General features: G+C 38.0%; 1 protein-coding gene across 1 annotated transcript in view; it reads left to right on the top strand.

Moving 5' to 3' along the window:
• LOC144576543 (uncharacterized) overlaps positions 1-26564 on the top strand; it is a 72727-nt gene that overhangs the window by 40278 nt on the left and 5885 nt on the right. The window contains exons 3-7 of the mRNA XM_078353695.1: positions 20972-21076; positions 21632-21827; positions 25077-25181; positions 25743-25952; positions 26376-26480. Coding sequence (XP_078209821.1) covers positions 25136-25181; positions 25743-25952; positions 26376-26480 — 361 coding nt within the window. The 5' untranslated portion in view covers positions 20972-21076; positions 21632-21827; positions 25077-25135. The remainder of the gene's footprint in view (positions 1-20971; positions 21077-21631; positions 21828-25076; positions 25182-25742; positions 25953-26375; positions 26481-26564) is intronic.

Below are 26564 nucleotides of genomic sequence, written 5' to 3'. Positions count from 1 at the left end.
TGCCGTTTGATTTTCTGTTCTTGTGTCAGTTTGCTTAGAATGATGGTTTCCAGATTCATCCATGTCCCTACAAAGGACATGAACTCATTAAAAGAAAATGTAGTGATAAAAATGTTAGATTAGTTTCATGTTCTTAGGGAACTAGCATTCTAGGAAGGAGAGAGGCAATAAACAAATAGACTAGAAGTCAGATTGTGATAAATACCATTAAGAAAATAAAGCAGTGTACCAGAATAACCCAGAAGCATCCTTCTGGCAGCGATGTGGGGCTCAATTGCAGAAAGGCACTAATGGGAGTAGGGAGATCAGGTAGAAGGCTGTTGAAGTCATCTAGGTGAGAGGTGGTGACAACTGGGATTGGAGTGGAGAAGTGCACATATTCACATGATGTTTTGGGGACAGAGTTTACCAGGCATTCTGGAATTTATTTGGTTACTGTCCTATGGCTCTGACAAGAAATAGGGCTCTCTCTGGGCCTTTGGTTTTGAGGTGGACAGCTATTTACATAGGGCTTTCCATTTGGCTCCCCAAGATGGAAGTGACTGCTCTAAGCTTACACAACTAGGAAGGAAGAGAATTAGGAGGTAAATTCTATGTAATAGATGTTATTTCCTTTTTTCTGAGACATGAATCAGAACCGTCACACAGAGGCACAGAAGTTAGCAAAGTTTGCTTATAAAGTAATAGAATGTCATAAGAATCATGATTCCCAGAAGATCTAGAGCATGCTGATTTCCAGGCTAGGTCTCAGAAGAAATTTTTTGTTGTCATTGTTCTTTTGAAACTGGCTCTGGTTATTGTTTGCCTCTTTATCTTTTAAATTGAGAGCAATTCTCAAATTAATATTCCCTACTTTTAAAATCCAGATTTTTTGGCTGCAAATGACTGAAAACTAATGCAAACTAGCTTGAGAAAAAAAATAAAAGGTAGGGGGAGTTGCTTGATGCACAAAAATTGCAGAGATGTGAAAAGTGTAGGTGGCCGTATAAAAGACTGAAGCCAGGACTTTGTGCTGCTAACTTTAGCTTCTTACTATGTATCAGAATCCCCAGTTCAGGCTCTGTTCCTAAGGAACCAACCTAAGCCAGAGCTTTGCAGCTCTTTGGCTAGCCCTTGTGTTACTTTTTCAAAGCTTCAAGTTAATAAGTTTATATTTGCAGTCTATACATGAGGTTTTAATTTTGCTTTTATAATAATACAATATTTTACTGAATACATCATCTTGAAGCACTGTTTAGACATCATAGATTTTTTTCTATTGTTTTGTTTTATAAATACAAGAAACAGTTATAGATGACAAAGTCTCATTTTCAAAGACTAGGATGAGTTTTCTAAGCTATGAGGAAAGAATCAGGCACTGAGAATTGTCCAGAAGTAAGTTAAGAGTATAATAAGAGGTGGCATTATAAGACTTAGAATCCTACAAATACTCCATTAACACCACAGTGAGATGACTAGAGAAAAAAGAAGTTCCTTCTTGATTTTTTTATAAAGGATGAGTTGTAGTCTGGCTTTTATGTTGATCTGGCAACCAGCTTTTTCTTATAAATCAGTAGCTGTGCTAATAGCCAACATGCTGGGTGGCAGACTTTTGATTTTATTTAATGGTAGTAATTTTCCCCAAGAATAGACTGAGGATTTGCCTGGATCCAAAAGTGAATTTCTTAATATTAGCTTTTGCTCTATAAAAGACATTAGGGAACATTTTGAAATTCTTCTCTCTAGCATCTATTTCTAATTAAATTTCATTACAGATCAATATCAGGAAGCATGGAATATCTTCTGACTTCAGAATTCCACCCTCCTCCTTAGAGGAGGTTCTCGGTTGCAAACAAATGACTGTGATTCCAAGTACAACGGGCATATGCAGAAGGATTTCAGGAGCTCAGAGTCCATAGAAAGCTGGCAGGGCAGGTCTGGAAAACAGGCAGGACCAGCATGTTCTTGACAATGAGCTTCAGGCCACACAGCCAAAGTACTGCCACAAAAATGTTTGCTGCTGTGATGAATCCAGTGTCTCAAAACCCCTTCTCCTTTGCATTATGCTTGTAAAATTCAAACTTCTATTGCCAGCCTGACTGCTCTCACTTGGGTTATTTACTCCCAAGCTATAACAAAAAATGAAATCAGGCGCCTCTAGAACTTGGTTTATGAAACATGTGCTGGGATTTCTCTCCCACCCAGAAGACAGAGAAAAAGTTATCCAAAATTTGGATATTAATAATAAAAAGTGCGGGTCCATTTTTTACCATTTATCTAATTTATTATTAGAAACATTAATATATTTTTGAAGCCATGTGCACGTGTGTGTGTGTGTGTGTGTGTGTGTGCGTGCGCACATTCCTGTTGTGTGTCTGTTGCAAAAATTGGGGTAACAGTATAGAGTGAAAACTGAAGAGAGTCACAAAATATAAAAGGGCTTCCATTTACTGAATACCTATTATGTGCAGGTACATACTTGAGAATTATCCTTTCCATACATTATCTAATTTAATTTTCACAACAATTTATGAGTTTGTTGTTTTTCATTCCCATGTTTCAGTTGCAAGTAATAAGACATAAAAAATTTGATAACTTTCCTTAATCATATTCCTAGTAATTGATAGATCTTAGGCTTTTTTTACACTGTAATGCTATGTGTCATATTGTTTCTCTCTTTCTAATTAGTTTACAAAAATATTTTAAAATTATTTCATTGAAAATGTTGTACAAAAAAAAAACAGATTGAGAAGAGTAAAAAAAATCACAGAAACAGCATTGGTCAGACAATTATAGTAATTAAGATTTCCTGTAGAATATTTAATGATTCATCAATGGATCAATGTTTGTAGGAGCTTGAGTATCTAGGGAACAAATTCTGCAAATCCCTTTAGAAGGCGACGAGAGCTTTCACTTGTCGACAGTCACCTGTTAAATGATTCCATTCATCATGATACCTGCAATTTAGAAAGTGTTTTTTTATAAAGGTGTGGCATCAATTTTATTTACTTCTGTGTGTCTTTTAGGCTTAGAACATTCACATCCAGTGATAGTTTTACTAGGCAAACATTTTTCAGTTAGTACAAGTTACATGTATTATTTTCTTCATTAAACTATTTATAAAACAAATAAAACTGTCTATTGAGTTCTTTTTGCTTACTGGGAAAGTGTTTGACTACAGTCAAAATTAGAAACTTTGTTTTGATGGTTCTAAAGCCTCCAGTATGACACAGTGCAATTGGGATTCTTGCAAACCTGCTTTCATCTTTTTTTCTTGTAATTATGGAAAAGAGAAAGCCATAGAGAACCTCAGTGAGACCACGGTGACTCTCTCGCATGGAATTCAGGCATGTAACTATGTAGTAGCCTCTCACCCAGAATGAAAGGCTTCAGATTCTTTAGTTTTAATCTTCAAGATCTCGGATTTGGCCACACTTACCACCATAACATTTTCTTCCATCCTTCCCCTCATATGCTTACCTTCAGTGATAAAAATCAGTTTGCAGTTCTTATAATGATTCACACAATTTCACACTCAGAAATACTTTGTCTCACATACAACGTATCTGCTGTTTTGGGAGATGGAATTCTCTGAACCTAGAAACTTATTTATTTATTTATTTATTTATTTTATTATTATTACTATTATCAGCTTTTGAGATGTCGTCTCACTCTGTTGCCCAGGCTGGAGTGCAGTGGCATGATCTTGGCTCAGTGCAACCTCGACCTCTGGGGTTCAACTGATTCTTCTGCCTCAGCCTCCAGAGCAGCTGGGATTACAGGTGTGTGCCACCACACCCAGCTAATTTTTGTATTTTTAGTACAGATGGGTTTTCACCATGTTGGCCAGGCTGGTCTCAAACTCCTGACTTCAAGTGATCCTTCTGCCTTAGCCTCCCAAAGTGCCGGAATTACATGTGTGAGCCACCATGCCCTGCCCTAGAAACTGATTTAATTGCCCTTTCTCTTTACTCCACAGTTCCTGTGCATACTTTTACACACTTAATTATCACAATGAGGATGATTGGCCATTGTAGACAAATCTTATTTTACAATTAATGCACATTGTATTTCACAGATATAATCTCATTTTGTTCTATTGATGACAACTTGAAGGGATACCGTCATCTTCATTTTCAGAAGAGGAAACTGGTTTTGTGATGTTAGGTAACTTTCTTGGGGTCAAATCCACATTTGTCTGATTTTATTGCCTATGTAATTAAACGCTAAGCTTTATGGCCTCCCTCCTGTTAATATCTATTTGTCTGATTTAGTGTAAATTATAAACTGCTTAAGAGCAGAGATCTTGCCTTATTTGTCAATAAACCTTCCTGGCCCCAAGCAGTCACTCAATAAATGGTTGTGGAATAAAGTAATTAAGTGAAAAGGACACTAGATTAGGAAGAAGATCAAGGTATAAATTTTGGCTTTAAGAGTTTTACATATATTAGATGGTTTTTAATCTTCACATAAATCTTGAAACATAGATGACATTAACTCCTGTTTTTTATTTTTATTTTTTTCTTGTTGAGTAAGTAACTTAAGGCCACAGATGATAGTGTTGAGTGACTCAAACTCAAATCTTTTTTTATTCTAAAGCCACTAATCCTCTTGAATCTAATGAATAATAGGTACCATTAATACAGTAAAATGTATGAGTATTTAAGATAACAGTACATGTTTTGCTTTATTCATTACTTTTGTTTTTCCACTCTGTTGTTAGTAATAAAAATTCTAGGGAAGATTTAAACATACCTTTAGGGAAGACAACTGTAAGAGAGGCAACATAGTTTTTAGAATGGAAGAGAGAAGTTAATTGGAAGCAATGGGAAGGAGCTCTAGAAAACAACTTCTCTAACACCTGGTGTTTAAAAAAGAAAAAAATGAAAGGGATGCTTGGAAAGGTGCCTTTGGGGGTAACAATTAAACATGAAGAATTTCAGCAACAATAGGAAAACATAGTGAAAAATAACAAAGAAAGGAAAAAACATAAGGCTTCAAAAGATGCTCAACAGTTTCACTAGACTTGTGTTACCCTCAGTCATTATTAGAGATGATGTAATATAGTGGTTTGGGAATAAAAAACATAACTGAAAATCCAAAGTTGGGGTAGCCTTCAGAGCTGGTCAAGTCAAAAGCTCAGCATTGTCATCTAGGACCAAGGTTTGCCCCATCTGTCTTTCACAGTACAGTCTTGGCCTCATCCTACAGCTTGCTCCCTGCTGGTAGTAGCAGAGATGCTAGTACATGCTTCCTAGTTCCCGCAGGAGAAAGAAGCAGTGTTTTTCTATGACTTTCTCTTAACAATGAGGAAACTGTTGGGATCTCATTGGCTAGGATGAGGTCACATGATTATCCTAACCCAGGCACATTTCTAGCTAGGGACGGGGTCAGCCGTGAAGCACATAGACTTCAATGCAAATAACTATGTCGATGAGCAGGGGAGATGAAAGAATGGACGCTGGGTAGGTGACTAATAGTGGACACTGCAGTGATAATACCTATGCAGTTTAATTGACAGAATGAAGGTGGGAAACCCTGAAAAACAATAAAGTACTACACTTTTATCATACAGCGTAGTAGCCATTAGCCACATGTGGTTATTTGGACCTTGAAATGTGATTAATCTGAATTGGATACTTTAAATGTAAAGTACACCTCAGAGTTGGAAGATTCAATACAAAAAGGTGAAACGTAAAATACTGCATTAATAATTTTTATATTCATGACATGCTGACATAACATTTCAGATATAGAGGGTAAGTAAAAATTCAAAATGTTTCTTTTTACTTTTTAAAAAATCTGGCTACTAGAAAATGCAAAGGTATACATGTACCACATATTTGTGGCTTGAATTACATTTCTCCTGGATAATGCTGCATTAGGCTGGTGATTTTTTTTTTGTTTTGTTTTAACTTGGGGAACTATGTCACTAAATCTCTTTAGAGAAATAGACAAAAACAGAGCTGTTCTGGTTAAATGGGATGGGGGAACTGGATAGTTCCGAGTCCCAATAGATCTATTTGCCAATTCCTGCAAAACCATTCTTGAAAATATCTACATCGGCTTGCTGCAGTGGCATAAAATCTTTTGTTTTTAATTCCAGTGCTTTCAGAGGCCCAGGCAGGAGCATCACTTGAGGCTAGGAGTTCAAGACCAACTGAGCAATGTAGGGAGATGCCAGTCTCTACAAAAATTCAAAAAGAAAAAAATTAACCTGGCATGGTGACACATGCCTGTAGTTCTACCTACTAGGGAGGAACCCTTGAGCCCAGGAGTTTGAGGCTACAGTGAGTAAATTGTGATGGCATTACTGCACTCCAGCCTGGGATACAGAGAAACCCTGTCTCTTAAAAAAGAAACTTACATGAAATACAGGATTTTATCTGAATTCACCAAAAGCATTTTCCCTACTATAGTTGTAGGAATTATTTTGTTATTACTTGTTTAAGATCTTCCCTAGGAAAGTAAGTAGTGCAGTAAGAATGGCTTTCATTGGGCTCACACATTAAGGAGAGAGGGAGTCAATGGTATTGGGATCTGTTTATCTTTTTACAGGATCCTAGGAGCCTGTGATCCTCATAGTCATTAGGCATTTGAGTCATGTAGGACAGGGTTCTTCCTCATATTTGCTTCCTTCTTGTTCTTATTATTTGCTGTTGGACCAAAGTCCAATGTAATATTAATATAATATGATATAATAATAATATAGGATCAATAATAATGTAGGATTGTATATTATTATATAGTATTAATCCAAATAATATATTAATAATAACATAGTATTAATCCAAATAAATCAATAGATGAGAAAAAAGCAACCTAAGGGGGTAAACATAGAAGATGAACACATTATAATTTTCGATTTTTCTGCATCACATACAATACATATTGTATCTTATTCAAACTTCATTCAAACCTGGTACAAAATTGTAAGTGCTAACCATTATTTAAGTGAGATTTTAAAGTCTGATTTCCTGATAAAGAAAATAAACATTTTTTAGAAGTTTTGAAAACTAAAGTTTACAATGAATAATTTAAATATAGCATGGCACTTGCTGGTTTTCAGCTGTCACCTATGTATTGCATGAAAGGAAAGAGTGATTGTGAGAATGAGTTACAATAGTGCTACATAAGCCTTGATGGGTAAGAGGGTTAAGACAGAACCCATTTCTGTCTTGGACGTAGCAAGTTATCATTCTGTGGTTTGTCAAAGCCACACTCCCCGATTTGAATTCAGATATCTGGGAGGTCTCAATGAAGACATCTTTAATGCTTCCGTTTATAAATACATAACATCCAGATAATAACAAAACAGCAAGTAGTGCTTACATAGCGCTTACGTAGGTAGGGATCTGTGAGTGTTACTCAGTCCCTATTTACAGTCAACAGGACAAGAGTTAGCTATAAAGAAAGCTGGTAAATTAAGCCAGGGGAGTGTTTTGTGTTGGGAAAAGGAAAATGAATGAATATAACGTCAGGAAGTTTCTGATGCCAATACTGAGTACAAGCCTAACTCTGGCAGGGAATTTGCAAGTGCTAAATTAAACTGTGACTGGGGTGTCATCTCAGATTCTGAGGAGCATTTTAAATATTTATTACAATATAAGCAAGGGCTGAGTAATCACACAATGGCAGATTCACAGCTTGAGGAGCTGAAAGTGTCCCACAATGGCAATTCTTTATCTTTTAACATTAAGAACATTCTCCGGTTTCCTAATTATGACAGGGAGTTTGGTCTTCAAGGCCTTAACCTTTCCAAAGACAGCTATGCTGACTGGGTTTAACCCTCAATGTTACTGCTTGGCTCTTGTGAAGGGAAAAGTGGCAACCAAATATTTCTGCGATCCTCTCCTCTTGGGGCTACCAAGTGGCAGCACTGAAGACAATGATTCCTGCAACCCACTCACCCCACAGGCATGCATGGTCTCTTATAGTAAGTATTATGCAGGTATTAGTTGCTGTGTTTCATTCTTCTTCGTCAGATGTTAAGTATAAGATATAGTCTTATATTTGGGGGCAAAAATTCTCTAAGAAAGGAATGCTAGAATCATATATAACACTTTTACAGTAATAAAAGGACTTTTGATACTATGTATTAAAAATTTCATGGTATCCTCATTACAGACTCTGTTAATATGCTTAATATCTTCTATGTTTTTTCCTTGGGCTATGTTTTTAATACATGTTATTAAATAGTCAATAGAATTTCTTCTTATAAATTCAATATATTTTATTTTAAATACTAAATACTTGCTTGTCTTTTTCATTCTATAACTTCAACTTACCAGCCTCAGGGTTACTACTGGCTATCATCTGAAAACCAGAACATTGCACTGAAAATTATGAGTGATAAGAAGATATGCTTATAGTCCATTAGCACCTAGTTTGAAGCTGTTATCCTGGCTAATTATAATAACAGGAAGGAAGGGAGGAAAGAAGAAATGAAGGAAGGAAGGAAAAAGGAAAAAATGAAGGAAGAAAGGAAGGGAGGGTCTGGAGTCTTGAAAGGCGTTGAATGTTGGTAGATTTGTCCACTAGAAGAAAATTCTAGAATCTCTTAACCCCTAAATGAGAAGGATACACTCTACCCTTGCTCTCATTAACTTGTTAATTCAAAAAATATTTATTAATCTATTTGGCTTGACCCTTGCTGTGATATACCTAGAATATAAAATAGAATTGATCCGTACCCTTGTAACAAATTTTTATTATTGAGAGAGACCAACAGTTAAAAACAAGCAGCAATATAAAATGTTTAGGGATGACAAATGAAGTAGAGAATTGTGGGAGTCCATATTAAGATTATATTAAGCCTTGCTTTTATCAAAGGAAATATCAAACAAATTGATGTTTTGAGACCACACACGAAATAAGTCAGAATTTTTCAAGTAAAGAAAAAAAGGATGAGAGTTTTAAGACTGGAAGATCCACATTTGTAAAGCCTCAAATGCATGAAAGAACTGGCACTTTTAAAGACCTGTGAGAAGTTCAAGGTAATTGGAATATTGATGCATGAGGGTCAGAAATGATGATAAATTAGGCTAGAGAACACAACAGGTACTCACCAAGTAGAGGAGCTTGGAGTTTAAGTGTTTGTACTTTATACTCAGGGCAATGTGTATACATAAAGGACTTTTCAAACTGGAATAACAAGATTACATTTTCATTTTACAAGAATCCTTTGTAAGCAGCAGCATGGGCCAGACCAGATGGAGGCCAACATATGATGTTAGATGATTGTGATAGTTCAGACAGGCATTGATGGAGGCCTCAGTTTGTGGTCAATTGGGTGTGTAAATAAGAGAAGAGACACATTAAACAGAAAACATAAAAGGTTAATTGGAGACGTTGTGATTGATTGGATGTGAGGAATGTGGTGAATGTGGTGGAATGTGGAGACAGACAGATGTAGAGAGACACACACAGAGACATGAATCAAGGCTAACTCCCAGGTTTCTGTTTTAGAGAACAGGATTTACTGCGATAGGGAAGATGACTGTAGAAACACCTTTGAGGAAGAAAATAAGAGTTTCCATTTTGAAAGTGCTGAATTTGTTGTAAGACATTTAAACAAAGCCATGCTATAGCAGCTAAACTAATCAGTTTGGAACACAGAGAACTGGCCTATAGCATATAGATGGGTTTTGAAGCCATTGAGATGAAAGACCTCACCTAGTCATATTTTGAGAGAGAGAAAAACAGGAGCATATAAAGGGGACTGCAGAGGAATGCCCAGAAAGGCAGCAGAAAAATTAGTAACAAAATCAGAACAAATGGTCACCTGAAATTAGGGAAGAGAATGTTTCAAGAGACAGCTACACTCAGTTAGGACTGATGTTACAGATAAGTCAAAAGACTGGAGTTGATTCTGCAATCTTGTTGGTGGCCTTGGGAACAGCTCTGTCTTAAAATTTATGAGCACAGAGGTTGGGCTGTAGCAGGTTTTGGAATAAGTTTAAAGATAAGGAGAGTAGACGTCTCTTTTGAGAAGTTTGGCTGTAACTTCTGGAACAGTCTATATGCAGGTAGGTGAGAACTCCACAGCAGATTTTATTTTCTCAAGGTGGCAAAAATTTGGACATGTTAAAATGTGAATGAGAAAAATGCCAAAAGTGGAAGAAGTTAACCATAAAAGAGGAAGGGAACGCTTGAGAATACATGGTCTCGGAAACTTAGGATGGGTAGTATCCAGGGGATAGACAGAGGCTTTGCCTTAGATAGACAGGTCACCTCTTCCAGTCAAATAAGAGGAAGAAAAAAATGGATGGCTGCAGGTGCTGAAGTTGGTGGTAAGAAGATGGGAAGCCCCCTAAACAGACTCTGTGTGTGTGTGTTTCTGTGTGTATAAAAGAAAGAAAGCCCTGACTAGAGAATGTATTAGGATTGGGAAGGATACATTTAAAGACACCCCAATTCGCTCATATTCACCCAATGTCCATCCCGAATATAAGATGCATCTATTTTGGATTCTCCTATGAGATAAGGTCTTCACAAAATCTCCTATGAGATTTTAAAGGCAGTGTCATTTTGACATACTGCAGAGTTTAATAAGAATTTATCATATGAGATTAAAACCATATTCATTACCCTGCATTGTGTACTGACTGGGGCACAGTAAAGGATTCTTTTGCATGTCATGGCTGTATTGTTCATGAAGTCTGTCACAATGCCAATAATTTACCACAAAATTTAGTAAGCCATAATTGTTGATCAAGCTAAATGTTTGGATCAGATCAGTTATAGACTGTCGGACTACTTACCTCTTGTTAAATTATGCACACACTGATCTCCTAAGGATTCAACCTAAAATGACCACATTGTAGTTCTAGGATTGCAGCTCTAACTCTTTACCAATAAATGGATAAATGATTGATTATAGATAAGACACCAGCTACTCTAAATTTGTTGCTTTTTAAAGTGTAAAAAATAGCATATTTATTATAAATAATTTGGGAAAGAATACAGAGAAGAAAATAGATATTGCCCTAATTCTCACCCAGAGAAAACTGCTCCTAGTATTTTTTTCTATATATAAGCACAGCTATTTTTTAAAATTTAGATTATACTGTGCAACATTTATTTTTACTTTTCACATTCTGAACATTTCTTCATATTGCTAAATATTCTTCAATAGCATGATTTTCAATATCAAAATTAGAATACATATAAATTATGCATATGAAGGATTTTCCATAATTTAAACAATACTCTATTGTCAGTCATCTAGATTTTTTCTGATTTTCTATTTTTATATTGAGGCGACTATCTCTGCACACAAAACTAATTCATATCTCTAATTTTCTTTTCCTTTGAGTGTTTAGCTGTTTTTAATTGTCACTAATACTCTGGTTTTTTTTTTTTTTTGAGACGGAGTTTTGCTCTTGTTACCCAGGCTGGAGTGCAATGGCGCAATCTCGGCTCATCACAACCTCCGCCTCCTGGGTTCAGGCAATTCTCCTGCCTCAGCCTCCTGAGTAGCTGGGATTACAGGCATGCGCCACCATGCCCAGCTAATTTTTTGTATTTTTAGTAGAGACGGGGTTTCACCACGTTGACCAGGATGATCTCGATCTCTTGACCTCCTGATCCACCCGTCTCGGCCTCCCAAAGTGCTGGGATTACAGGCTTGAGCCACCGCGCCCGGCCTTCTCTGGTTTTATAATGGATGAAAGCAAAGTTGAACATTTTGTGTTTAAATGAAACTATATTTTGGGAGGAAAGAACTCTTAAATCTGAGCATTTTAAAATATTAATGTACTTTAAGCCTTGAAAATGACATATTATCTAGACTTTCTTTTGACATCTGAGATCTAGGTGTTTGAAATACAGTAAAGACAACTCTTCTTACTTCTGTGTCACCCAGCTAATCCATCATCTATGATCCAAGAAATAAATCCTTCTATAGAATAGATTATGCCTTCCCCCTGTCAGCCTGAATTTGAATACTTACTCAGATATTGACATTCTGTGACTTTTCTAATAGAAAGATAAGCATTTATCTAGACATATGTCTTGAGCTATACTGAGCCAAGTCATAAAGAATTTACAATTTGCACTAATTTAAAGTGAAATTCTTACATAGCAAATAATGTGGAAGTGGGCTGCTGGCTTCTTTATAATTTTGATTTTTCATATCCAGTAACTGAATATAATTCTGCATTACTAAACATTTTTAAACTTCATATTTCAGGTGAGTTTTCTAAAGTTGCTTTATTAGCTAGAAATTCAAGGGAAATAGACATATTACATTTATTTCCTTGCAGTATTCCCCTAAGCATTTTCTGTTCTCTTTGTGTCAAGGCATTTTGTTCTGGAAGTATATGCAATAGTGTGATAATGGGTGTGGCATGGGAAGAGATATGCTATGTAAATTGAAGGTATTAATTATTCCTATCTCACTTCAATTTTGGCAACTGCACTACTAGATGGAGATGATATACAGTATGTATGTGTGAATCACGTTTTAGAGAAGGAACAAGTTAACAACCAAAATTAGATAACTAGTCTCCAAACTAGAAGCAGAATTAAATCAGATTTACGGAATTTCTTTAACTCCTGGTCAGTATGTTTGCCAGAATCTGCTACTTCTTTTAATAAAAATATCCCCACCACGCCCCCCACAACACACGTACTCTGCTGACATACACCAAAGCTTCATGAATCTTGTTCTTTGCTCTCATACACTGTCTTCTAACTTTGTAATTTTTCTCTTTCTACATTTGCCTGTTGGAGTTTTTTTGAAGAGGAATTTTGACTTTTGTTTCACACCTTTTTCCTGTAGGTTTTAATTCTTTTCCAAATGAAATCCTTTCATTTTCCAGCTTTGCACCAAAAATTATTAGAAAAAAAAAACTGTAAAAGTGTATGCAGGGGCCATCCAGTTCAGCCCCACTGCTTACTAGTAAATTTAGTAAAGTTCAGAGATAGATGACTTTTCTAAAGTTGTAAATGATGGCAAAACCGACAATATAATTTAATTGATTCTTAATCCATTGCTATTTTTAAAAATCTTATTAAATTACATAGTAGTAAAGATTAAGTGTCACAAATTCTAGTAATTTTTTGAAATGTTTGTGAGATGTTTATTTATAATGTTTTCAGCTTAAATAAGGAAGGGAAAGCTTTCAAAACAGTAGTCTAGGATCCCGAGATGATCTGACTACTGGAGAACGTTGTAACTAGATTGGAAAGACTACAATTGTTTCTTAATCCACAGTGAAGCTTCTTCCCATGCAAATCCTTCAAATTATGTAATTAAGTAGTTTAAAGGGCCCAGACTGGCTTTAGTATGTTATGATGAAATACACTTATCAAACAACAGAGGGGAATTTCCAGCAGAGCAGGTTATTCTTCCATAGCTTAACAACAGAGAATTATGGAAAACAAAACATCACAGATAAAAAGTGGCTTGTGAGGAAACTTCTGTTAAACACTTACATTACAAATAAACTGGAAATGCATAAACAACCCAGAATTGAGCCTAAATGCCATTAACCAATTTATTTCCTCTCCCAGGAATTAATTTTTCTGGGTTTACTCATTTATCATCTTTAATAAATATGTGTGGCCTACAATCTAAAGCACTTTTAAACTAAGAAGTGAAGTACTAAAGATGTTTAAATGCATAATTATAAATCCTGCTGCAATATAATAAAATCCAAGGGCAGAATATTAAAAACAGCTTCCGTGATTAATGCTTTGAACACTTAAAAGAACATTATCACTGGGGAAAGGGCAAATCATTTTTTTTCCTTTAGGATGGAACAGGGTAATTGTACTTGACAGTAGCCAGGGATGGAGAATTTACAGGTCACGGATGTAGTTGTGTTCCTGGTTATCTTAAGTGCATAAAGAGCTCTCTATTTCTGCTGATAACCAAGGGAAAGCTCTGCTAGAGGGCCTGGGGAAGTCACGTGGAACCTAGGGAAGAGGCTGGCAGAAGAGCTGCAGCTCTGTTCTGCTAGAATTGGTCTCACCACTCCCTTTACCAGGTCATTTGTTATACAAGGCTGTTCAAAAGGAGAAATAGTGCAGGGTATATGTGTGTTTGCTAAAAACAGTGAACAGCCTGTCTGCTAGCTGAGCATCCTGCTTTTTCTTTGTCTCCCTCCCTTGTATGACATAAAATTGCACTAATAGGAATAATTAATTCTATCAGAAATCTGCAAATTCATGCCTAAAGTTTTCTCTCAAAGTCTAAACAGTCTGAAAAATATTTGCAAACACATACAGAAAAACTATAATCACTATATAGCTGCTTAAATATAGAGACTCAACAGATGGATGCTTATTTGAACTTACGTTCAAAATTGGATGAAGAATTTGGAGCCCCATTTCCATCTCTGCTGCCATTTGGAAATGGCAGTAGCATGCTCGCTGCATCTAATTCCAGTTATCTCTGTATTGCACGTCTCATGATTTCTGGGAAAAGCTAGAGTGCCTCTCCTTATGTGCCAGCTACTGCTATAGAGCTTGGTTTTATAATTTCATAATCACTTTATTCTCAATAGGAAATTACAGTGTACTAAACAGTGTAAGGCATATGAAACCTATATTTGCCTCATAAAATTAATTTTAAATTATTAGCCTCACAAAAATTAATTTCCAAATAATGAAGGAGGAATGTGTAAAATGACTAAAATCTCATTTTAATAAGTAATTTCATGAATTTTTCTGATCACAAAAAATTAGAGAAATCTAATTCTTTATTTTATAAAGAAAATAAAAATATAATTTAAGTGAGTTTTTACATAATTCTAGACCAGGCCCAGAATACTCTCTAGAGGATGGGAAGTGGTCAAATATATTTAACCATTGGGTGGGGTAAAGGGCTGAAAGAGAGAAGCAAAACTTTTCTAATAGTTTACAAAAAGAGGGGAAAGGGATTAATAAGCTTTTTTTGCATAAAGCCAACTGAGTTGAAAATATTAATTTTATACCTTTTAGTCAAACACATTGACATCTAACTGATGCCACTAGAATACAGGCATTCGTTTTTGCATGTTGTAAATTTAGAAATTGAGATAATTTGGATAGGAGTTAGAATGAAGTTTACTTTTTTTATAAACTTTTTATTGCATTTTAGGTTTTGGGGTACATGAGCAGAACATGCAAGACAGTTGCGTAGGTACACACATGGCAGTGTGTTTTGCTTCCTTTCTCCCCTTCACCCACATTTGGCATTTCTCCCCAGGCTATCCCTCCCCACCTCCCCCTCCCACTGGCCCTCCCCTTTTCCCTCCAATAGACCCCAGTGTTTAGTACTCCCCTCCCTGTGTCCATGTGTTCTCATTTTTCATCACCCACCTATGAGTGAGAATATGCGGTGTTTCATTTTCTGTTCTTGTGTCAGTTTGCTGAGGACGATGTTCTCCAGATTCATCCATGTCCCTACAAACGACACAAACTCATCATTTCTGATTGCTGCATAATATTCCATGGTGTATATGTGCCACATTTTTCCAATCCAGTCTATTATCAATGGGCATTTGGGTTGATTCCAGGTCTTTGCTATTGTAAACAGTGCTGCAATGAACATTCGTGTACATGTGTCCTTATAGTAGAACGATTTATAGTCCTTTGGATATATACCCAGTAATGGGATTGCTGGGTCAAATGGAATTTCTATTTCTAAGGCCTTGAGGAATCGCCACACTGTCTTCCACAATGGTTGAACTAATTTACACTCCCACCAACAGTGTAAAAGTGTTCCTTTTTCTCCACACCCTCTCCAGCATCTGTTGTCTCCAGATATTTTAATGATCGCCATTCTAACTGGGGTGAGATGGTATCTCAATGTGGTTTTGATTTGCATCTCTCTGATGACCAGTGACGATGAGCATTTTTTCATATGATTGTTGGCCTCATATATGTCTTCTTTCGTAAAGTGTCCATTTATATCCTTTGCCCACTTTTGAATGGGCTTGTTTGTTTTTTTCCTGTAAATCTGTTTGAGTTCTTTGTAAATTCTGGATATCAGCCCTTTGTCAGATGGGTAAACTGCAAATATTTTTTCCCATTCTGTTGGTTGCCGATTCACTCTAGTGACTGTTTCTTTTGCCGTGCAGAAGCTGTGGAGTTTCATTAGGTCCCATTTGTCTATTTTAGCTTTTGTTGCCAATGCTTTTGGTGTTTTGTTCATGAAGTCCTTGCCTACTCCTATGTCCTGGATGGTTTTGCCTAGATTTCCTTCTAGGGTTTTTATGGTGCCAGGTCTTATGTTTAAGTCTTTAATCCATCTGGAGTTAATTTTAGTGTAAGGTGTCAGGAAGGGGTCCAGTTTCTGCTTTCTGCACATGGCTAGCCAGTTTTCCCAACACCATTTGTTAAACAGGGAATCCTTTCCCCATTGCTTGTTTTTGTCAGGTTTATCAAAGATTGTATAGTTGTAGATATGTTGTGTTGCTTCCGGTGCCTCTGTTTTGTTCCATTGGTCTATATCTCTGTTTTGGTACCAGTACCATGCTGTTTTGATTACTGTAGCCTTGTAGTATAGTTTGAAATCCAGTAGTGTGATGCCCCCTGCTGTGTTCTTTTTGCTTAGAATTGACTTGGCTATGCGGGCTCTCTTTTGGTTCCATATGAAGTTCATGGTGGTTTTTTCCAGTTCTGTGAAGAAAGTCAATGGTAGCTTGATGGGGATAGCTTTGATTCTGTAAATTACTTTGGGCAGTATAGTCATTTTCATGATATTAATGCTTCCTAACCATGAACATGGAATGTTTCTCCATCTGTTTGTGTCCTCTCTGATTTTGTTGAGCAGTGGTTTGTAGTTCTCCTTGAAGAGGTCCCTTACGTTCCTTGTGAGTTGTATTCCAAGGTATTTTATTCTTTTTGTAGCAATTGTGAATGGCAGTTCGTTCTTGATTTGGCTTTCTTTAAGTCTGTTATTGGTGTAGACGAATGCTTGTGATTTTTGCACATTGATTTTATATCCTGAGACTTTGCTGAAGTTGCTTATCAGTTTCAGGAGTTTTTGGGCTGAGGCCATGGGGTCTTCTAGGTATACTATCATGTCGTCTGCAAATAGAGACAATTTGGCTTCCACCTTTCCTATTTGAATACCCTTTATTTCTTTTTCTTGCCTGATTGCTCTGGCTAGAACTTCCAGTACTATATTGAATAGGAGTGGTGAACGAGGGCATCCTTCTCTAGTGCCGGATTTCAAAGGGAGTGCTTCCAGTTTTTGCCCGTTCAGTATGATATTGGCTGTTGGTTTGTCATAAATAGCTTTTATTACTTTGAGATACGTTCCATCGATACCGAGTTTATTGAGGGTTTTTAGCATAAAGGGCTGTTGAATTTTGTCAAATGCCTTCTCTGTGTCAATTGAGATAATCATGTGGTTTTTGTTGTTGGTTCTGTTTATGTGGTGAATTATGTTTATAGACTTGCGTATGTTGAACCAGCCTTGCATCCCCGGGATGAATCCTATGTGATCATGATGAATAAGTTTTTTGATTTGCTGTTGCAATCGGCTTGCCAATATTTTATTGAAGATTTTTGCATCTATGTTCATCATGGATATTGGCCTAAAGTTTTCTTTTTTTGTTGGGTCTCTGCCAGGTTTTGGTATCAGGATGATGTTGGTCTCATAAAATGATTTGGGAAGGATTCCCTCTTTTTGGATTGTTTGGAATAGTTTTAGAAGGAATGGTGCCAGCTCCTCTTTGTGTGTCTGGTAGAATTCGACTGTGAACACGTCTGGACCTGGGCTTTTTCTGTGTGGTAGGCTCTTAATTGCTGCCTCGACTTCTGACCTTATTATTGGTCTATTCATAGTTTCAGCTTCCTCCTGGTTTAGGCTTGGGAGGACACAGGAGTCCAGGAATTTATCCATTTCTTCCAGGCTTACTAGTTTATGTGCATAGAGTTGTTTGTAATATTCTCTGATGATGGTTTGAATTTCTGTGGAGTCTGTTGTGATTTCCCCTTTATCATTTTTTATTGCATCTATTGTTTGTTCTCTCTTTTCTTTTTAATCAATCGGACTAGTGGACTGTCTATTTTGTTGATATTTTCAAAAAACCAGCTCTTGGATTTATTGATTTTTTGAAGGGTTTTCGTGTCTCAATCTCCTTCAGTTCAGCTCTGATCTTAGTTATTTCTTGTCTTCTGCTGGGTTTTGAGTTTTTTTGATCTTGCTCCTCTAGCTCTTTCAATTTTGACAATAGGGTGTCTATTTTGGATCTCTCCATTCTCCTCATATGGGCACTTATTGCTATATACTTTCCTCTAGAGACTGCTTTAAATGTGTTTCAGAGATTCTGGCATGTTGTGTCTTCGTTCTCATTGGTTTCAAAGAGCTTCTTTATTTCTGCCTTCATTTCATTGTTTACCCAGTCAACGTTCAAGAGCCAGTTGTTCAGTTTCCATGAAGCTGTGCGGTTCTGGGTTGGTTTCTGTATTCTGAGTTCTAACTTGATTGCACTATGGTCTGAGAGGCTGTTTGTTATGATTTCAGTTGTTTTGCATTTGCTGAGCTGTGCTTTACTTCCAATTATGTGGTCAATTTTAGAGTAGGTGTGAAGTGGTGCTGAGAAGAATGTGTATTCTGTGGATTTGGGGTGGAGAGTTCTGTAAATGTCTATCAGGTTTGCTTGCTCCAGGTCTGAGTTCAAGCCCTGGATATTCTTGTTGATTTTCTGTCTGGTTGATCTGTCTAATATTGACAGTGGAGTGTTAAAGTCTCTCACTATTATTGTGTGGGAGTCTAAGTCTCTTTGTAAGTCATTAAGAACTTGCCTTATGTATCTGGGTGCTCCTGCATTGGGTCCATATATGTTTAGGATCGTTAGCTCTTCTTGTTTTATCAATCGTTTTAGCATTATGTAATGGCCTTCTTTGTCTCTTTTGATCTTTGTTGCTTTAAAGTCTATTTTATCAGAGATGAGAATTGCAACTCCTGCTTTTTTTTGCCCTTCATTTGCTTAGTAAATCTTCCTCCATCCCTTTATTTTGAGACTTTGTGTATCCTTGCCTGTGAGATGGGTTTCCTGTATACAGCACACTGATGGGTTTTGGATTTTTATCCAATTTGCCAGTCTGTGTCTTTTGATTGGTGCATTTAGTCCATTTACATTTAGGGTTAATATTGTTATGTGTGAATTTGATACTGCCATTTTGATGCTAAGTGGCTGTTTTGCCCTTTAGTTGTTGTAGATTCTTCATTATGTTGATGCTCTTTAGCATTTAGTGTGATTTTGGAATGGCTGGTACTGGTTGATCCTTTCTATGTGTAGTGCCTCTTTCAGGAGCTCTTGTAAAGGGAGCCTGGTGGTGACAAAATCTCTGAGTACTTGCTTGTTCGCAAAGGATTTTATTTTTCCTTCACTTCTGAAGCTCAGTTTGGCTGGATATGAAATTCTGGGTTGAAAGTTCTTTTCTTTAAGAATGTTGAATATTGGCCCCCACTCTCTTCTGGCTTGTAGTGTTTCTGCCGAGAGATCTGCTGTGAGTCTGATGGGCTTCCCTTTGTGGGTGACCAGACCTTTCTCTCTGGCTGCCCTTAGTATTTTCTTTTTTATTTCAACCTTGTTGAATCTGACGATTATGTGCCTTGGGGTTGCTCTTCTTGCGGAATATCTTTGTGGTGTTCTCTGTATTTCCTGCATTTGAGTATTGGCCTGTCTTGCTAGGTGGGGGAAATTTTCCTGGATGATGTCCTGAAGAGTATTTTCCAGCTTGGATTCATTCTCTTCGTCCCCTTCTGGTACACCTATCAAACGTAGGTTAGGTCTTTTCACATAGTCCCACATTTCTTGGAGACTTTATTCATTCCTTTTTGTGCTCTTTTCTCTGATCTTCGTTTCTCATTTTATTTCATTAAGTTGATCTTCGACTTCTGATATTCTTTCTTCTGCTTGGTCAATTCGGCTATTGAAACTTGTGCATGCTTCGTGAAGTTCTCGTATTGTGTTTTTCAGCTCCTTTAATTCATTCATGTTCCTCTCTAAGTTATGCATTCTTGTTATCATTTCCTCAAATCTTTTTTTATATCTTTTTTCAAGGTTGGGGTTACAATCCCAGCTATGGGATTCTGACGCAGGCACGGAACCACCTGTTTTTCTCAGCAAGAGGCTGAATCCATGTTGACAGGAATCCTCTCTGTACAGTATAAGATCCTGCAGAGAAGTAGCATCTAGTCTGTTGGTCCAAATGTTTGAGGCTGCTGAACTTGCATTTGGTTCTGGTTTCGGCTGAGGCCCAGCAGGCAAAGCTGTGTGTGTTGGGGACCCTGGGGGAAACACAGCAATAGCAGACAGTACCTCCTGTGAGGAACTGAAAGGGGATCCTGCTCCTGATAGTAGAACCTGTGGTATGTGTAAGTGGCCCCATCAAGAGCAGGAAGTACCCTGTTATACCGGTGCCTCAGCCTCCCAATTAGCTGGGATCCCCGTGGGCACCACCACGCCTGGCTACTGTTTGTGTTTGATGTAGAGGCGGGGTTTCTCCATGTTGGCCAGGCTGATCTCGAACTCCTGAGGTCAAGGGATCTGCCCTCCCAGACCTCCTAAAGTGCTGGGATTCCAGGCATGAGCCACCATGCCGGCTCCACAGATACTTCTTTTAAGTAGAGCTTGTTAAAATACATCCGTCAGTCCAGTCTCCTGTATACATTTCTCTAACCCTTCGTTGGCCATGATACAGGATGAGCTAGATGAGTATTGCAGCAACCCTTCTGGAAAGCAATCAGGGGAAGTTTTGAAGATTTTGGGGTAAAAGTTTTAATCATTTGCACTGACTGAAGTCAGAGGATATGGGATTGAGATCTACAAGATGAGACCGATTTTGTCCCATGGATCTGAAAAGCAGGCTCATCTGCTTCTGAGGCAACTGAATGTAGGGCCCCAAGAGAACATTCCCATCATAGTATCGCATTCTTCCATTGAGACTATTTTACATCCTCATGCTATGACTGGACACTGATTTGGTATTGTGCGAAGTGCCATTTGCTTACTGTGACCTGCTCTTTTGAAATTTTTTACAGATGATCAACAAGATCATAATGAAAAACGAACATACAGAGACAGCAAAAATAAACATTTTACGAGTCAAGCGGCCTTCTGCCTGGGCTCTCGGCTGAAGATGGAAGGTAAGTTTTATAATTTCACCATAACGGAAGTGCTGTAAAATGTCCTGTGTTGTCTCTTACAAATGATGCACTCTTTTCTTCAAAGTTAATTTTATTCTTCCCATGCTTCTAGGAAAATAGCAATGAGTATTTTAACATTTTAGCAAATCTGGAAGTCAGGGCCAAGGTATTTAGCAACTCTTCCATGTCTGCAGTATGGTGGGTTTGGGACTAAGGTCAATATCACAGCTAATGATTCCTGACACAGGCACAGAACCACCTGTGTTTCTCAGCAGGAAACTAAATCATGTGTACAGGAATCCTTTCTAATATATAGGATCCTGAAGAACTTATCAGCAAGATAAAGGTAGCAATGTATATTTCCTGGTTTCAGAGTGAATGAATAGCTTAGACACGTTAATCTAAAGGAGATCAAGAGTGGAGATGAGAGGAGTCAAGGCAGGGAAACACCATGTGCAATAGGCAAGGCTGTCAGTGACATCACTCAGTCCTGATTAAACCAATTTGACGTCATCGGTTTCTAACCCATCATGTGTTTGGGTTTCTTCTCCTTAGTCCCTGGCTTTCAGTGTTCTGCCCCAAACGTCCACTGGTGGCGTCCGGCAGGCCTTCCAGAATAAACCCAGAGGTGAACGTTTCAGAAGGCATTGAGAAATCCTGCTCACAACAGGAGGAAAACAAACCAAATGCTGGAACCACCAAAAATAGAGTCAGGTGGCCTACTTCCAGAACTACCAGCTGAAGTCATACAGTAAGTTCTATAGGTTGACCACCACGAAAATGTTCAATGATGTCCTGTGTTTCGAGAAACTCACAGTTCTCTTCCTCAAAATTTATTTCATCCTTCCCATACTTGTAAAAAGTAGAAATGGGTATTTTAACATTGTTGTTAAAGATGGAAGACGGAAACCGAAGTACTTAGCTACTTTTCCACGTCTGCAGTAAGATGGGTGTGGGACTGGGGTCACAATCCAGGCTATCAATTTCTGACACAGGTACAGAATTGCCTGTTTTTCTCAGCAAGACACCGAATTCATGTTTACAGGAATCCTCTCTGTACAGTATAAGATCCTGCAGACAAGTAGTATCTAGCTTGTTGATCCAAATGTCTGAGGCTACTGAACTTTTATTTGGTTCTGGTTTTTTGAGGCTTAGTAGGCAAAGCTGTGTCTTTCGGACCCTGCGGGAAACGTGGTGATAGCACACAGTTCCTCCTGTGAAGAGGTCGAAGGGGCTCTGCTTCTAACAGAACCTGTGTTATGTGTAGGTGGCATCAGCAAGAGCAGGAAGTACCCTTCTAATGGTTCCTCAGCCTCCCAGTTAGCTGGGATTCCTGGTGGGCACCACGGAAAATGGCTAAGTTTTGTATTGTTAGTAGAGGTGGGGTTTCACCATGTTAGCCAGGCTGGTCTTGAACTCCTGAGGTCAAGTGATCTGTGTTTCTGGGCCTCCTAAAATGCTGGGATTCCAGGTGTGAGACACCGTGCTGGCTCCATGGATTCTTTTTCTTTTTTTTTAATTTTTTATTGGATTATAGGTTTTGGGGTACATGAGCAGAGCATGCAAGACAGTTGCGTAGGTATACACATGGCAGTGTGCTTTCTTTTCTTCTCCCCTTCACCCACATTTGGCTTTTCTCCCCAGGCTATCCCTCCCCACCTCCCCCTCCCACTTGCCCTCCCCTTTTCCCCCCAATAGACCCCAGTGTTTAGTACTCCCCTCCCTGTGTCCATGTGTTCTCATTTTTCATCACCCACCTATGAGTGAGAATATGCGGTGTTTCATTTTTCTGTTCTTGTGTCAGTTTGCTGAGGATGATGTTCTCCAGATTCATCCATGTCCCTACAAATGACACAAACTCATCATTTCTGATTGCTGCATAATATTCCATGGTGTATATGTGCCACATTTTTCCAATCCAGTCTATTATCAATGGGCATTTGGGTTGATTCCAGGTCTTTGCTATTGTAAACAGTGCTGCAATGAACATTCGTGTACATGTGTCCTTATAGTAGAAGGATTTATAGTCTTTTGGATATATACCCAGTAATGGGATTGCTGGGTCAAATGGAATTTCTATTTCTAAGGCCTTGAGGAATCGCCACACCGTCTTCCACAATGGTTGAACTAATTTACACTCCCACCAACAGTGTAAAAGTGTTCCTTTTTCTCTACATCCTCTCCAGCATCTGTTGTCTCCAGATTTTTTAATGATCGCCATTCTAACTGGCGTGAGATGGTATCTCAATGTGGTTTTGATTTGCATCTCTCTGATGATCAGTGACGATGAGCATTTTTTCATATGATTGTTGGCCTCATATATGTCTTCTTTCATAAAGTATCTGTTCATATCCTTTGCCCACTTTTGAATGGGCTTGTTTGTTTTTTTCCTGTAAATCTGTTTGAGTTCTTTGTAAATTCTGGATATCAGCCCTTTGTCAGATGGGTAAACTGCAAAAGTTTTTTCCCATTCTGTTGGTTGCCGATCCACTCTAGTGACTGTTTCTTTTGCCGTGCAGAAGCTGTGGAGTTTCATTAGGTCCCATTTGTCTATTTTGGCTTTTGTTGCCAATGCTTTTGGTGTTTTGTTCATGAAGTCCTTGCCTACTCCTATGTCCTGGATAGTTTTGCCTAGATTTTCTTCTAGGGTTTTTATGGTGCCAGGTCTTATGTTTAAGTCTTTAATCCATCTGGAGTTAATTTTAGTGTAAGGTGTCAGGAAGGGGTCCAGTTTCTGCTTTCTGCACATGGCTAGCCAGTTTTCCCAACACCATTTGTTAAACATGGAATCCTTGCCCCATTGCTTGTTTTTGTCAGGTTTATCAAAGATTGTATAGTTGTATGTATGCTGTGTTGCCTCCGGTGCCTCTGTTTTGTTCCATTGGTCTATATCTCTGTTTTGGTACCAGTACCATGCTGTTTTGATTACTTTAGCCTTGTAGTATAGTTTGAAATCCGGTAGTGTGATGCCCCCCGCTGTGTTCTTTTTGCTTAGAATTGACTTGGCTATGCGGGCTCTCTTTTGGTTCCATATGAAGTTCATGGTGGTTTTTTCCAGTTCTGTGATGAAAGTCAATGGTAGCTTGATGGGGATAGCATTGATTCTGTAAATTACTTTGGGCAGTATAGCCATTTTCACGATATTAATTCTTCCTAACCATGAACATGGAATGTTTCTCCATCTGTTTGTGTCCTCTCTGATTTCGTTGAGCAGTGGTTTGTAGTTCTCCTTGAAGAGGTCCCTTACGTTCCTTGTGAGTTGTATTCCAAGGTATTTTATTCTTTTTGTAGCAATTGCGAATGGCAGTTCGCTCTTGATTTGGCTTTCTTTAAGTCTGTTATTGGTGTAGACGAATGCTTGTGATTTTTGCACATTGATTTTATATCCTGAGACTTTGCTAAGTTGCTTATCAGTTTCAGGAGTTTTTGGGCTGAGGCCATGGGGTCTTCTAGGTATACTATCATGTCGTCTGCAAATAGAGACAATTTGGCTTCCACCTTTCCTATTTGAATACCCTTTATTTCTTTTTCTTGCCTGATTGCTCTGGCTAGAACTTCCAGTACTATCCATGGATTCTTTTTTAAGTAAAGGTTGTTAGAATTTTTCCATCGGTCCAGTCTTTTATATAAATTTCTCTAACCATTCACTGACCACGATATAAGAGGAGCTGGATCAGTATTGCGGCAATGCTTCTGGAAAGCAGTAAGGGCAAATTTGGAAGATTTGGGAGAAAAGGTTTAATCATTTGCACTGACTTAGGTCAGAGGATACATGATTAAGATGTACCAGATGAGGGAGATTTTGACTTATGCATCTGAAAAGCAGGCTCATATACTACTGACGCAACCTAATCTAGGGCCTGTTAGAACATTCCTATCAGAGTATCACGTTCTTACACTGAGAATATTTTATGTCCTTGTGCTATGACAGGACACAGATTTGGTCTTGTGTGAAGTGCGATTTGCTTAATGTGACCTTCTTTTCTGAATTTATTTACAGAAGATCGAAAAGGTCACGACAAAGAACAGAAATACAGAGACAGGAAAAATAAACTTCTTATGAGTCAAGTTGCCTACTACCTGGGCTGCCGGCATAAGACGGAAGGTAAGTTCTGTAGGTTCAGCATCACGGAAGTGGTCAACAATGTTTTTTCTTTTCTCTGAGGAAGTATACACTCTCTTCTTCAAAGTTAACTTCATCCTTGTCATACTTTTAGGAAAATAGTAATGGGTATTTTAACATTTTGTTAAAGACGTAACACAGAGGTGAAACTATTTAGCAACTTTTGCACATCTGTAGTAAGACATGTGTTAGACTAGGGTTAACATCCCAGCTATTGATTCCTAACACAGGCACCAAACCACCTGCTTTTCTCTGCAAGAGGCTAAATCATGTTTATAGGAATCTTCTGCATACCATATAAGATCCTTCAGAACTCATAAGAAGAAAGAGGTAGAAATGTTTATGTACTGGCTTCAATTTGAATGAGTAGCTAAGACAACTTGACTTTAAGGAGATCAAGAGTGGAGATGAGAAGAGTAATTTGGGGAAATAACATCTTCAAGTCAGTAGGCAAGGCTGTCAGTGTCATCCCTCAGTCCTGATTCAACTAATTTGACGTCACCAGATTCTAACCCACCATGTGTTTTTGTTTCTTCTCTCCAGTTCCTGGCTTTCTGTTATCTTCTTCAAACATCAGCAAGGTGGCATCTGGCCGGCCTCCTTACAGAAAATACACAGAGGTGAAGGTTCCAGAAGGCATTGAGAAATCTTGCTCCCAGCAGGAAGATAACAAACCGAATGTCAGAGTCAGCGAAAATAGATGTCTTCTGAGTGAGGTGAACTACTCCCTGAACTGCCGGCTGAAGACCTACAGTAAGTTCTATTGTATGGATGAGTAAGTACTGACCCATTGGTTCAGTCTCCTATATAAATTTCTCTAACCATTCCTTGACCATGATATAATAAGATAGATCAGTATTGCAGCAATTCTTCTGGAAAGTAGGGCAAGTTTTGAAGATTTTGGGGAAAAAATTTTAATTGTTTGCACTGACTTAAGTCTTAGGATATGGGATTGATTTCTACAAGATGAGACAGATTTTGTCCCGTGGATCTGAAAAGCAGGCTCATCTGCTTCTGAGGCAACTTAATCTCAGGCCCATTAGGACCTTCCCATCATAATATCTCATTCTTCCCTTGAAAATATTTTATGTTCTTCTGCTATGACAGGACACTGATTTGGTCTTGTGTGAAGTGCGATTTGCTGAATGTGACCTGCTCTTCTGAATTTGTTTACAGATGATCAAAAAGATCATGATGAAGAACAGAAATGCAGAGACAGCAAAAATAAACATCTTAGGAGTCAAGCGGCCTACTACCTGGACTGCCGGCTGAAGACGGAAGGTAAGTTCTATTCATTCACTATCACGGAAGTGCTGAACCATATCTTGTCTTTTCTCTGAAAAACTGAACACTCTCTTGGTTAGA

This window comes from Callithrix jacchus, chromosome 17 (assembly GCF_049354715.1).
Source record: "Callithrix jacchus isolate 240 chromosome 17, calJac240_pri, whole genome shotgun sequence".
Taxonomy (NCBI): domain Eukaryota; kingdom Metazoa; phylum Chordata; class Mammalia; order Primates; family Cebidae; genus Callithrix; species Callithrix jacchus.
Note: the sequence above shows the minus strand (reverse complement) of the source record. Positions and strands in the feature narration are given on the sequence as shown.